Below are 15,297 nucleotides of genomic sequence, written 5' to 3'. Positions count from 1 at the left end.
TTTCTCCATTTTAAAGTGGAATTATTTGAATCAGATTTTTCTTGATATAGTCTGTCTTTTATATCTCTGATCCAGTTTTTAAAAATGGTCTGTCTGCTTCCATTCTGCAACAACCCTTGTAAATCATTTGTTCCATATATTATTTAGGACACGACTCTTGTAAAGAGTATTTTGATTGGGCAAAGGTTTAAATTCATCCAATGAATCTTCATGTAAGGAAACAGATGGCAATGGAAAGAAGAAGCATGCTTGCAAAACATGGCATCCTGAGTTGTTGAGAGAGACCATGACACAAAAAGTTTAGATAGAGGTTAAAAAAAAAGTATGGAAATGGGAATAGCTGGAGCGAAAAGTTGACGGAAATTTAGCTGGTCAGTTTATAAGAAAACTGAATGCTAGAGAACTGGTATTTTGTGACCTCTGCAAGACAGATTATGGTAATTGCAGTTGGAGGAGCTTAGAACAGCACCTACAAAAGAAGCTGTATATGGAAAAATTGAAGCTCAGAAGGCATCTGGAAAAATGCAGTTAATTACTCTAAGAAGAAATATTTCTTGCATGAGAGAACAGATGTAGGCCTCAGTCAGAATATGTGCACTGCATGTCGCCAATACCAGCACCAGCCTGAAAGGAAAAAGGCTCTCATTGAGAAAGAAAAGAAACGATTGCACATTGAGCCAAAAAAAAGTCAGTGGTGACAAAAAGGAAGGCTAAGGAAATATTTGCCATAGCCTCAACTGGCATGTCAACAGGTTGTGTCCATTGGAGAAAAAGTCAAGTGAATGTATGGGATTACTTGTATCTAGTTGATGTACTTGGGTGTTTATTTAACAGATTTGTTATGAAAAAAAGAGAAGTAGAATATATATGCTGCAAAAATTGAGAAATTATTGTGACTTAATTACAATGTGAACACTGACATGCACATGAAATAACTTAAGGATCAGTAGTATTAGAGAATAAATTCCTGTGACAGTTAATATTGTGAAATTATTGAAGTCAAGTTGAACATTTTTGGTAAGTTTTTCACATGCAATTGTTTTTTTTAATTATGATAAGTTTCACCAGGAGCAGTTTTTTATGAGTATAAAATGCGTTATTGGCATCTTCCACAATTCCAGGAGGCCAGTGGAGTGTGGCCCACTCAGGATCAGCTACTGCATATTGCAAGACAAGAGCCATGCTGAAAATATTAATTGGTGGCAGGAGAAGCTATATGGAAAGGGTGTTATTCTATTGAGTAACTCAACTGAGGTGAATTACCTCAGATGGTCAATGATGACCTTTGGTCCCCTGGATCAGGGGCGCTGCCTCCAAGACACCATTGGGGGAGGACCTCCAAACCCCTCTTTACATTTTTTCAGCCTTTTTTTTATTGAAGACCAAAATCATGTCTGCACATCGTTGGTGTTAGATCTACAAATAAGGTGTTCTGATACTGTATCAAAACTTGTTAGTTCTTCTGGTGGCAGTCTGTGGCAGAATGCCAATAGTATTCTTTGTGTCAGAATATAACACATTTAAAAAAGAAAACATTTGTTTGCAGTTTGATGCAGAAAATATACTAAAAACAAAGTTCAGTAACAATTTTAAATGTATACTTTATTCATTAGTAATGCACTCAATACAACTTTAAAAGTGTATGTGTATTCATAAGTAATTCACTCAATACAACTTTAAATGTATATGTGTATTCATAAGTCATGCACTCAATACAACTTTAAAAGTGTATGTGTATTCATAAGTAATTCACTCAATACAACTTAAACATGTATATGTATTCATAAGTAATGCACTCAATACAACTTTAAACGTGTATGTGTATTCATAAGTAATTCACTCAATACAACTTTAAATGTATATGTGTATTCATAAGTAATTCACTCAGTACAACTTGAAACATGTATGTGTATTCAAAAGCAATACACTTGACTTTAAATGTATATGTTTATTAATAAATAATGCACTTGACTTTAAACATAAGTGTACTCATAAGTAATGTACTCGGTACAACTTTAAACATATTCTTCAAAATAAGTATGATTTGATTGACCACAAAAATTGTGCTTTCGAATGGGTTATTAACAGGACTATATTAAATGATACACATAATTTCCAATTAACTATTTCGGAATATTAGTGGAAAATGTCAGCACTGCTTGATGAAGCATTGTCCATGTTGTGTTGGCAGATCAAGGTCAGTGTTGTTCACTTGAAATCATAAAGTGGAGGTAACAGGGAGACCCTAATCTGTTGATTATGGTTCTGTTCACAGTCAGGGAGACACTAATTTGCTGATATATGGTTCTGTTCACAGTTGTGGATTTTGCAGGAATTACTCTGATATTCAGCCCATTAAAATCTGAAGCATCAGAATTGTGCTTGGATTTGGCATGACACAGTCTGGCGGTATTTGCAGTCAATGTACATTGGGTTTTTTGTTCTGTTTCAGCCTCCTATACTGGCAGCTCATCTGGAGAGGAGGAAGAGATCAACCCTCGGGATAAAGTTCAGGTAAAGAAAAGAAAATTAACCATTCATTTCATTGACAGAACAATGATATGTGTTACTTCACCTGCAAGACCCCACGTTTTATAACCCTGGTGTCCATATAGGTCACCATAATCATGAAACTGAAAATGAACCCGTGCTAAAATTTTGAAATATGCTGATATCTTCACTATGGGTGAGATTAAAGCTATGAAAATGAAGGAAGTTTTTTCGTTGTATTTTTACCAACATACTGAACTTGAACTATATCGAGTAACTAATAAGATTTTTTAAATTTTTCAGTCATTGTGTTCTAACACTTTTGTAAGTACAAGGCAGAGGTTTTTTCTCTCAATACATTATGTGCGTTTGATATTCCTTCATCAGCTCTCTGTAGGCAAGTGCAAACACTATAAATGGTAGGAATTGCAGTCCTGGAATGGGGTGTGTGTGTGCTGTTAATAATTGCATGTGACTTGGTGATCATTGTTGATGCACCTGCAGCTGTGGGACATCTTTTGGTCCCTATGCTTTTGGCAAGATTGGACAAAATACTCTTCATAAACAAATGACATGATTACCCTAAAAGTATGTATCACAGACAAATGGCATCATTACCAAAAAAAGCAATCATAGAAAAATAACATTAAGTTAATACAGAAGATACTTTGAAGTACTGTATTTGACATGCATTTCTAAAATTAATGTTGTAATTATCTGAAAATGGACCAACTCATTGAGTACTGACAGAAGAGCACTACATGAGATTACCGGTATATCTCAAAATGTTTGAATGTTTCAATATGAAAAAAGTAGCGGTGAACTTGTGTGCAGCTTGTTGGACATTCTGTACTGACTGACACTACCTGATGATACGATAATCTCATGAAGTGCATGCACATTGTTTGTGTAAAAAAATTTTTCCCAGTTTTGATGTATTTATTAATTTTGCTGAATTAAAATTACAGTAAAAGCCTTGGAGATTTTAAATGGTGAATACATTCCATGACCAGTCAAGTGATGAATGTTACAAATACGAGTCTTTCCATTTTCCTTTTCTTTCTTTAAAAAAACAGAAATAATTGTGGTGACCTTAGGTATTTCTGAAATCATTGTTATCCCTGCTTGGGTATAGCTTTTATATGCTTTATCTTACTTGTATGCATCACCTAAAGCACTTAGTGACCCATTTCAGACTTCACACGTTTATGTTGTGTCTAGAAACTAATCAGGTACCATCTTATCTTTCTTATAACTACAACCTTATGGGATACCAGTCTGACTACAACCACATATGATACCAGTATGACTCCAGCCTCATGGGATACCAATTTGATTACAACCACATGTGATAACAGTATGACTACAACCTCATGGGGTACCAATATGACTACAACCTCATGTGATACCAATATGACTACAACCACATGTGATACCAGTATGACTACAACCTCAACGGTGTACCAGTATGACTACAATCTCATGGGGTACCAATATGACAACCTCTTGTGATACCAATATGACCACAAAACATGATACTAATATGACTACAACCACATGTGATACCAGTACATGTATAACTATAGCATCAATGGATACCATTATGACTGCAACCTCATGAGATACCAGTACGACTGTAACCACATGTGATACCAGTATGACTACAGCCTCAGAGGATACCAGTCAATGGATTACCAATATGATTACAAGCTCATGTGATACCAATATGACCACAAAACATATTATACTATTATGACTACAACCTCATGGGATACCAATATTCAGTTGTGATAAACTATAAAATGTTACTTGAATGATTTCGTTTCTTTTAACTCCATGCAGGTTCCCATCCCAAAAATGCAAACCAGGCTTGCAAGAGAAAAATTAAAAGGAGAGCAAAGAAAGAAAATTGTGAATGAGACTATTTGCTGTATTTTTTGTTTGTTTCTCTATTGTTTTCATTCTGTTAGTCTTAAACCAAAAGAGCTGATGGGATGGCTAGTTGTTATCACTACTCCTAAACATATTGGAAGATTGTCAAACCTTCCACAGACATATATCCTAGGGTCTAGTTTGTCCTATATGAAAATGGTGCTACTTTTACTGCTATATGTTGTTGTTGTAGACTGAACAGCATGTTTTCAACTTGTAATGGGCTATACATGTATAACTGGTGGAGGCAAAAACCTCAAGAAGAACCATTTACCCCCAGTAAGCTACTGGCAAGCTTTCTCATCTACCCATATTGTCCAAGCCAGGGACTTGAACCCATGTGGACAGAGGTGAGATCACAGTGATCGGTAAAGATTAGTGCTTTATTCCACTTGCCCACCACATCTACATGTAATATGGCTATCATAGTGCTTTATTCCACTTGCTCACCACATCTACATGTAATATGGCTGTCAGTGCTTTATTCCAGTTGCCCACCACTTCTACATGTCATATGGCTGTGGTAGTGCTTTATTCCACTTGCCCACTGCATCTACATATAATATGGCTATCAGTGTGCTTTATTCCACTTGCTCACCACATCTACATGTACTATGGCTGTCATAGTGCTTTATTCCACTTGCCCACCACATCTACATGTAATATGGCTGTCAGTGCTTTATTCCACTTGCCCACCACATCTACATGTACTATGGCTGTCATAGTGCTTTATTCCACTTGCCCACCACATCTACATGTAATATGGCTGTCAGTGCTTTATTCCACTTGCCCACCACATCTACATGTCATATGGCTGTCATAGTGCTTTATTCCACTTGCACACCACATCGACATGTAATACGGCTGTCATAGTGCTTTATTCCACTTGCACACCACATCGACATGTAATATGGCTGTCAGTGCTTTATTCCAGTTGCTCACCACACCTACATGTACTATTTCTGTCATAGTGCTTTATTCCAGTTGCCCACCACATCTACATGTCGTATGGCTGTGGTAGTGCTTTATTCCACTTGCCCACTGCATCTACATGTAATATGGCTATCATAATGCTTTATTCCACTTGCTCACCACATCTACATGTAATATGGCTGTCATAGTGTTTTATTCCAGTTACCCACCACATCTACATATAATGTGGCTGTCATAGTGCTTTATTGCAGTTGCCTACCAATCTTTATGTAGCATGACTCGTAGTGCTTTATTTCACTTGTCCACCACATCTACATGTAATGTAGATGTCATAGTGTTTTATTCCAGTTGCCCACCACATCCACTTGTACTATGGATGTCATAGTGCTTTATCCCAGTTGCCCATCACATCTACATGTCATATGGCTGTGGTAGTGCTTTATTCCACTTGCCCACTGCATCTACATGTACTATGGCTGTCATAATGCTTTATTCCACTTGCTCACCACATCTACATGTAATATGGATGGCATATTGCTTTATTCCAGTTGCCCACCACATCTACATGTAATATGGCTGTCATAGTGCTTTATTCCTGTTGCCCACCACATCTACATGTAATATGGCTGTCATGGTGCTTTATTGCAGTTGCCCACCTTATCTACATGTAATATGGATGTCATAGTGCTTTATTCCAGTTGCCCAATACATCTACATGTACTATGGCTGTCATAGTGCTTTATTGCAGTTGCCCACCACATCTACATGTAATACGGATGTCATAGTGCTTTATTCCAGTTGCCCACTACATCTACATGTAATATGGATGTCGTAGTGCTTTGTTCCAGTTGCTCACTATATCTACATATAATGTGGCTGTCATAGTGCTTTATTCAACTTGCCCACCACATCTACATGTAGTGTGGCAGTCATAGTGCTCTATTTCATTTGCCAACCACAGCTACATATAATATTCCTGTTGTAGCAGATATCTTGAAAATAATGTTATTGCTATACCTCTTGACAGCATGTTCACATCAAGATGGAGTTTTAACAACATGGTCATATCAACATGGAGTTTTAACAGTATGGTCATATCAACATGGAGTTTTAACAGATAGACTTGTACTGTCTAGTTGATCATAAATGAAAATGGTGTCAATCTGACTTCCAATATGGCCACAATGCCAGTCATCTTAAAAATTTTGTTTTTGCTCCACCTCTTAAGTAGAAAGTCATATTGATGTAGGGTTTTCACAGAAAGACAGCTTATGATGTCTAGTTTGTCTTAAATGAAAATGGTGCCAGTCAGATGCAATATGCAGTGTTTTATCTACCCATGCCTCAGGCGATTTGGTCGTAACCATGGTTCATTTGAAAATCTTATCACACAGGAATATTAGAGGTGGTTTGAATACTCTGCAGATGAAAAGAAGAAATGCTTATATGTTGGATATTTGGTTCCGACAATACTGGTTTCTGAGGAACTCTTGCTTAAGTCTAATTCTTTTTTCAATAAACAAGGAAGTTTTAAGGAAGTTTTGTTATACATAGTGGTTCTCTGCCTCTGAGGTGGAAACAATATTGGAGGAACAAAATGCCAATGCTACATAGTAACATGGTTAAAACTTGGATGGTCTTTTAGAAATTAAAAATTATAGGCTAAGTTCAGCATGTTGAGACCTAATGTTAGATACGAGTGGAGACTTGCTCTATAAAGAAGGTTTGACAGACTGTTTCTAATATAGAAAAACTTCTGTTCAGAAATGTAGAAATTTTTGTGGAGTATGTCTGGACTCGTAATTTATGTTGAGGGTGAATTTAAACTCAGTATATAGTTGGCAGTTTCCATCACATGTTCAATTGCCACGTTTTTATGAAATAAAAATCTAGAAATAAAGTAGTTTGATTTGTATAGTCAATTAGATATTAAAATAATCTTGATTTTTTCAAACTTAAATCGATCATAAAATGGGGGTGGGAGTGGGAAGAAGATGGCTCTTATTTAATATAACTTTTAGTTTGTATTTATATGTAGACAACTGTTTTGTACTCTTTTGGACTTGTTTTGTTATGAAAACTATTAGCATGATTAAGCAAATTAAATTTGGTAGGTATGTTTATATATGGATGTAGGTGACTTGTTTAGATTTTCACGTCATTGCAGATAGAAAAATTATATTTGGTAGGTATATTTATATATTGATGTATATGACTTGTTTAGATTTTCACGTCATTGCAGATAGAACAATTAAATTTGGTAGGTATGTTTTTACTATATATGGATGTAGATTACTTGTTTATATATGAATGTAGATGAATTGTTTATATATGTAGAGACTTGTTTATATATGTGGATGTAGATGACTTGTTTATATATGTAGAAGACTTGTTTATATATGGATGTAGATGACTTGTTTATATATGTAGATACTTGTTTATATATGTAGATGACTTTTTATATATGGCTGTAGATCACTTGTTTATATTTGGATGTAGATGACTTCTTTATATATGTAGAGACTTGTTTATATGTGGATGTAGATGACTTGTTTATACATGTAGATACTTGTTTATATATGGATGTAGATGACTTGTTTATATGTGGATGTAGATAACTTGTTTATATGTGGATGTAGATGACTTGTTTTTATATGTAGCTGACTTGTTTATATATGGATGTAGATGAATTGTTCTTAAATATAGTCTAAAAGACTAACGTTCTGCAATTTTGGTTTTTACAGATTTTCACAAGTAAAGAATTTGGTTATTACTGATTTATGCCCCTTTGTCACCAAGAATCCTGCTGTATTTTTTTTCTGGGCACTTAAAAACACAACTTTTTGGATTGTTTTTGGCTGCTACTGTGAGATTGGAACAGATCTGCCCATTAAACACATAACAAGCATAAGGTGGAGATTGGCAAATCAAACAAATTTTTGTTTTCAGCCAGTTTCGTTGTTTCCATTTAGTGTGGTGCTGACTCCGCACAGAAATCAACATTTAATAACCTTTTAGACATTATCTAATAACAAGTCATCTACATCCATATATAAACAAGTCATCAACATCCATATATAAACAAGTCATCTACATCCATATATAAACATGTCCTCTATATCCATATATAAACATGTCATCTACATCCATATATAAACAAGTCATCTACATCCATATATAAACATGTCCTCTATATCCATATATATGTATAAACAAGTCATTTACATCCATATATAAGCATGTCATCTACATCCATATATAAACAAGTCATCTACATCCATATATAAACATGTCCTCTCTATATCCATATATAAACATGTCATCTACATCCATATATAAACAAGTCATCTACATCATATATAAACAAGTCATTTACATCCATATATAAACATGTCATTTACATCCATATATAAACAAGTCATCTACATCCATATATAAACATGTCCTCTGTTTTAATGTTTTTTAAAAAAATAAACTGAACATTCTGGACTTTAATTTACAACTAAAAACCAAAACATTGAATGTTTGTATACTACCAGTAGACATTAAGCTACACTCAAGGCCAAGGCTTTCTTCTTACTTTTACTAGATGTTATAAAGTGGTCATTAGACTGTACATAAGCTTCCCATCAGGTAAATAAGGATGATGACATAAGGCATGAGGCAGGGTCCAGGATGAGCTGAAAAGTTGGGGGTACCAAAAGGGCAAGCATTTTTATTTTATTTCCAGTTGACTTGTCTAGCTTGACAGCTGTTGGTTAATTTACAGGAGGCCTGAAGACTTTTAATATTTATTCCATTTGTTGGCAATTGCATTCTTTCAGAAAAATTCCCAGGGATCATCAGATTTCTGTGTCCGCAGCATTGAACATGCTGCTTTTGGGAGAAGGGAGATTGAAATTGCTGAACAAGGTAAAGTTCTAATGCTGTCAGTTGTATTCATAAAGCTACTAGTCGTATTCATTACAATTATTGTATGATGACGCTTTGTGATATTCGATGAAACATTATATCTATATAATTAAAAAGCCGTAAAATGCTTCCATGTGCCATGAATATCAAACAGCACTATCCGTCTTTGTCAAACATAGATGTAATTCATCTGTAAATAAGGAAAGAAAAAAATCTGAAGATTGGTTGGATAAGCTGCAGTATTGCTTTAATGAAATCAGATATACTGTGAAAGTCTTTTGACCTCAGTATCCATCCATGCAAATTAAGATTTCATATTCATTGTGCAGCTGTTATAACTTGCCTACTTGGTAGGTTTTTATCATGTTAATTTTAATAGCACATTAGATAGTCACTAATTGCAAAGTGCACTCAGTGAAGATGACATTTCACATAATTAATGGCATATATTGTAAATTAGTTTGCAGATTCAGGCTAGTAATGGCATTAGATGATAAGAATGTAACACAAGAAATCATCTTAGTACAAGTACACATTATATAATGATAATAAAACTAGGACACACCTGCCTTACAACAGGTGTTGATAGTAAAGATAAAATTTGGGAAATATTAGTCCTAACAGGTGTTGAAAGTAAAGATAAAATTTGGGAAATACTAGTCCTAACAGATGATGGTTATGAGAAAAAATTTTGACAGTAGTCCTAACATGTGTTAATAGTAAAGATAAAATTAGGGCAACACTAGTCTTGACAGGTGTGAAATCAAGTAGAAATCGGGGTTTGCATTAATAGATTATTAGATCATATTATTAGATGATACATGGAAATGTAGCATTCTGTGTTTGAGTTCACAGTCAATCAGAAAAAAAGCTTTAAATTGTGATTGGTTGTACAAAATCTCAAGCTCAAGAGGTTCATAATGTCCAGGCCAATTTTCTTTTTACATGTAATCTTTGGTTGAATGAACAGATAGATCCTTGTTTGCTGGTGTAGTCTGATATGCACTGCACAAGAAAAACTGAAGTATATTAGGCACTTAAATACAAAGTTGTCAGTGTTCTAAAATATCAGAGAGCAAAAAAGTTTTGGAGAATAGTCACTTGACACAGAAGTCCAGATTATTTATATTTTTGCAATCTCTTTGACCCATATTTTGTCTCAGCAGTAGATTTTCTGGGTTCTCAGATCAATACTTGGATGGAAGGTTACCCATAATCCTGTTGGATAAGGAAGTACACACCCCACTTGTGTAGTATCATGGTATTAAATTGATGTTTTCTTATTGGCTTTGATATAGATCCTTGCTTACTAATATTTGCCCATTTAGTCTGGTTGTAATGGATTGGGTCAACTTTACAAACAAACATGGGTCAGTATGACTATCCAAGGACATATAACAATTCCATGGGGAAAAACGCATCCCCAATTTTTTTTATATATCAGCTTAGTGTAATGCTACAATACCAACATCATTATTGAATGTAACTAGGTATGTATACAATACCAACATCCTTATTGAATGTAACTAGGTATGTATACAATACCAACATCCTTATTGAATGTAACTAGGTACATATACAATACCAACATCCTTATTGAATGTAACTAGGTATGTATACAATACCAACAACCTTACTGAATGTAACTAAGTATATATACAATACCAACATCCTTATTGAATGTAACTAGGTATGTATACAATACCAACATCCTTATTGAATGTAACTAGGTATATATACAATACCAACATCCTTATTGAATGTAACTAGGTATGTATACAATACCAACATCCTTATTGAATGTAACTAGGTATGTATACAATACCAACATCCTTATTGAATGTAACTAGGTATATATACAATACCAACATCCTTGTTGAATGTAACTAGGTATGTATACAATCCCAACATCCTTATTGAATGTAACTAGGTATATATACAATACCAACATCCTTATTGAATGTAACTAGGTGTATATATACAATACTAACATCCTTGTTGAATGTAACTAGGTTTGTATACAATACCAACATCCTTATTGAATGTAACTAGGTATATATACAATACCAACATCCTTATTGAATGTAACTAGGTTTGTATACAATACCAACATCATTACTGAATGTAACTAGGTATATATACAATACCAACATCCTTACTGAATGTAACTAGGTATATATACAATACCAACATCCTTATTGAATGTAACTAGGTATGTATACAATACCAACATCCTTATTGAATGTAACTAGGTTTGTATACAATACCAACATCCTTATTGAATGTAACTAGGTGTATATATACAATACTAACATCCTTGTTGAATGTAACTAGGTATATATACAATACCAACATCCTTATTGAATGTAACTAGGTATATATACAATACCAACATCCTTATTGAATGTAACTAGGTTTGTATACAATACCAACATCCTTATTGAATGTAACTAGGTTTGTATACAATACCAACATCCTTATTGAATGTAACTAGGTATATATACAATACCAACATCCTTATTGAATGTAACTAGGTATATATACAATACCAACATCCTTATTGAATGTAACTAGGTTTGTATACAATACCAACATCCTTATTGAATGTAACTAGGTGTATATATACAATACTAACATCCTTGTTGAATGTAACTAGGTATATATACAATACCAACATCCTTATTGAATGTAACTAGGTATATATACAATACCAACATCCTTATTGAATGTAACTAGGTTTGTATACAATACCAACATCCTTATTGAATGTAACTAGGTTTGTATACAATACCAACATCCTTATTGAATGTAACTAGGTATATATACAATACCAACATCCTTATTGAATGTAACTAGGTATATATACAATACCAACATCCTTATTGAATGTAACTAGGTATATATACAATACCAACATCCTTATTGAATGTAACTAGGTTTGTATACAATACCAACATCCTTATTGAATGTAACTAGGTTTGTATACAATACCAACATCCTTATTGAATGTAACTAGGTATGTATACAATACCAACATCCTTATTGAATGTAACTAGGTGTATATATACAATACCAACATCCTTATTGAATGTAACTAGGTTTGTATACAATCCCAACATCCTTATTGAATGTAACTAGGTTTGTATACAATCCCAACATCCTTATTGAATGTAACTAGGTATATATACAATACCAACATCCTTATTGAATGTAACTAGGTTTGTATACAATACCAACATCATTACTAAATGTAACTAGGTATATATACAATACCAACATCCTTACTGAATGTAACTAGGTATATATACGATACCAACATCCTTATTGAATGTAACTAGGTATATATACAATACCAACATCCTTATTGAATGTAACTAGGTATATATACAATACCAACATCCTTATTGAATATAACTAGGTTTGTATACAATACCAACATCATTACTAAATGTAACTAGGTATATATACAATACCAAAATCCTTACTGAATGTAACTAGGTATATATACAATACCAACATCCTTATTGAATGTAACTAGGTATATATACAATACCAACATCCTTATTGAATGTAACTAGGTTCATATACAATACCAACATCCTTATTGAATGTAACTAGGTATGTATACAATACCAACATCCTTATTGAATGTAACTAGGTATATATACAATAGCAACATCCTTACAAGAAACACTGTCTAACCTGAGTATGAAAACATGGGCCATTATATGGAACTTACAAACAGTATACATGGATTATGTATGGTCTTATCCTTTAAGATACAGCTTATGTCACTGTGTCTTTGTAACTGTAAGTACTTACTCTTTAAAATAGAGCTGTACACTAAGCCATGTATAAGGTCTATATAGTTGTTAATTCATATTCTTCAAGATTCAGCTGTATGCAAGGCCATGCATGACGAGTGTATAACTGTAACTGTCAAAATTCAGCTGTATGCAAGGCCATGTGTAAAGTTTGTGTTGCTGTCACTGTTTATTTTTCAAGATTCAGCTGTATACAAGGCCACATGCAAGGCCTATATAGCAGCAACTTCAAGATTCAGCTGTTTACAAGACCATGTACAAGGCCAATATAGCTGTAACTACACTGTATTCTTAAGATTCAGCTGTATATGAGACCATGTATAAGGTCTATGTAGCTGTAACTGCAATTCTTTAAGATTCAGCTGTATGCAAGGCCATTTATAAGGGATATATATCTGTAATTACTTACTCTTTAAGATACAGCTGTATACAAGGCCATGGACAAGACCTATATATATATATATCTTTAATGTACAGCTGTGTGCTAAGCCAGCTATGAGATCAATATTGCAATAACTACTTATTCTTCAAGATTAAGCTGGATTCAAGGCCATGTATAAAGCCTATATAGCTGTAACGACTTGATACAAGGCCATGTATAAAGCCTATATAGCTGTAACAACTTGATACAAGGCCATGTATAAAGCCTATATAGCTGTAACGACTTGATACAAGGCCATGTATAAAGCCTATATAGCTGTAATGATACAAGGCCATTTATAAGGCCTATATAGCTGTAACAACTTGATACAAGGCCACATATAAGACCTATATAGCTGTATTGACTTGATACAGGCCATGTGTAAGGCCTATATAGCTGTAATAACTTGTTACAGGCCATGTATAAAGCCTATATAGCTGTAATGATACAAGGCCACATATAAGACCTATATAGCTGTATTGACTTGATACAGGCCATGTATAAGGCCTGTATAGCTGTAATGACTTGATACAGGCCATGTAAGGTACTTGCTTCCTGTCCTCACAACTCAGTTTGAAACATAAAATTGGTCTTAACTCATGTTTGTTTTTTTCAACAGAGATGTCAGGACTTTTTGCATTGAGGAAAAGAGCTGAAGCTGAGAAGCCATTACAGGGGGCTAAGATCATTGGCTGCACACACATAACTGCACAGACTGCTGTAAGTATGCCTTTCATGCAATGCAGACCTTGGGCCTGTAACTTTTATAGTTATCAAGGAAAGACCATTTAAATTTTTCATCACTAGGCATAACAATGTAGACCTTTGGCCACAATTTTTATAGTCATCATGGAAATGCAATTTAAATTTTTCATCATTAGGCATGCAGTGCAGACCTTGCGCCTCAACATTTATAGTTACCAAGGAAATGCAATTCAAATTTTCCATGATTAGGTATGTAGTGCAGACCTTGGGCCTCAACATTTATAGTTAACAAGTAAAACGATTTTACCTTTTCATAATTTTATAGTTATCAAGGAAAGACAGTTTAAACTTTCCACACTGGAAATGTCATTGATTTTGAATAGACCGCTCCGGTGGCCTAGTGGTTAAAGCATCTGCCTCAGATGCAGGAGGTTGCTAGTTTGAACCTCAGCCAAGTTATACCAAAGACTTGTAAAAATGGTACTAACAGCTGCCTCACTTGGCACGATGCATTAAGAAATTAGTGTTAGGACTGGTCGGCCTGGTGTCAGAATGAAGTGACCAGGTGGGACACCATGCTACACATCTGTAAACTGTCACACTGCAGACATCCTAGTGATATGACTGAATTTTTTTTAAAGCCATGTTAAAAATCCAAATCACACACACACACTGATTTTGAAAGAATTTATTACAATTGTGATGGCCTATAGTTAAGATTTGTATCATATATATATATATATATATATATATATATATATATATATATATATATATATATATATATACAGTAGTCCCCCTCTTGAACGGCCCCCCTGACCAGCGGCCACCCGCTTCTTACGGCCAGAATCTGTTGGCACCGACAAGTTTGTGTTCAAAAGTACCCCTTGCGAAAGGCCACCTGGCTAACGCGACCAGCATATTAGTGCAAAATTATAAAATTTACCCCTCACAAGCAGCCGCATTTTATATGAATATGTATCCAGAACCAGTATTTTATTCATAACGTGTGTTAAGTAATCCGATTTCTGTTTCCCGATGTCAGGTTTTCGTTACTGAAAGAAGTGTTGAATAAAGTAC

General features: G+C 34.3%; 1 protein-coding gene across 4 annotated transcripts in view; it reads left to right on the top strand.

The window, feature by feature from the left end:
- Positions 1 to 15,297, top strand: part of LOC149788497 (S-adenosylhomocysteine hydrolase-like protein 1) — a 193,808-nt gene that overhangs the window by 84,550 nt on the left and 93,961 nt on the right. For all 4 annotated transcript variants that reach the window (XR_016424157.1, XM_089974499.1, XM_089974501.1 and 1 more), the window contains 3 exons: positions 2,453 to 2,514; positions 9,180 to 9,267; positions 14,132 to 14,232. Coding sequence is in view for 3 of the 4 variants with exons in the window: in XM_089974499.1 (XP_089830625.1) it covers positions 2,453 to 2,514; positions 9,180 to 9,267; positions 14,132 to 14,232 (251 nt within the window). In the remaining variant the exon portion in view is untranslated. The remainder of the gene's footprint in view (positions 1 to 2,452; positions 2,515 to 9,179; positions 9,268 to 14,131; positions 14,233 to 15,297) is intronic.

The sequence above is a fragment of the Sinohyriopsis cumingii genome, chromosome 11 (genome assembly GCF_028554795.1).
Source record: "Sinohyriopsis cumingii isolate HCF-2022 chromosome 11, ASM2855479v2, whole genome shotgun sequence".
Taxonomy (NCBI): domain Eukaryota; kingdom Metazoa; phylum Mollusca; class Bivalvia; order Unionida; family Unionidae; genus Sinohyriopsis; species Sinohyriopsis cumingii.
Note: the sequence above shows the minus strand (reverse complement) of the source record. Positions and strands in the feature narration are given on the sequence as shown.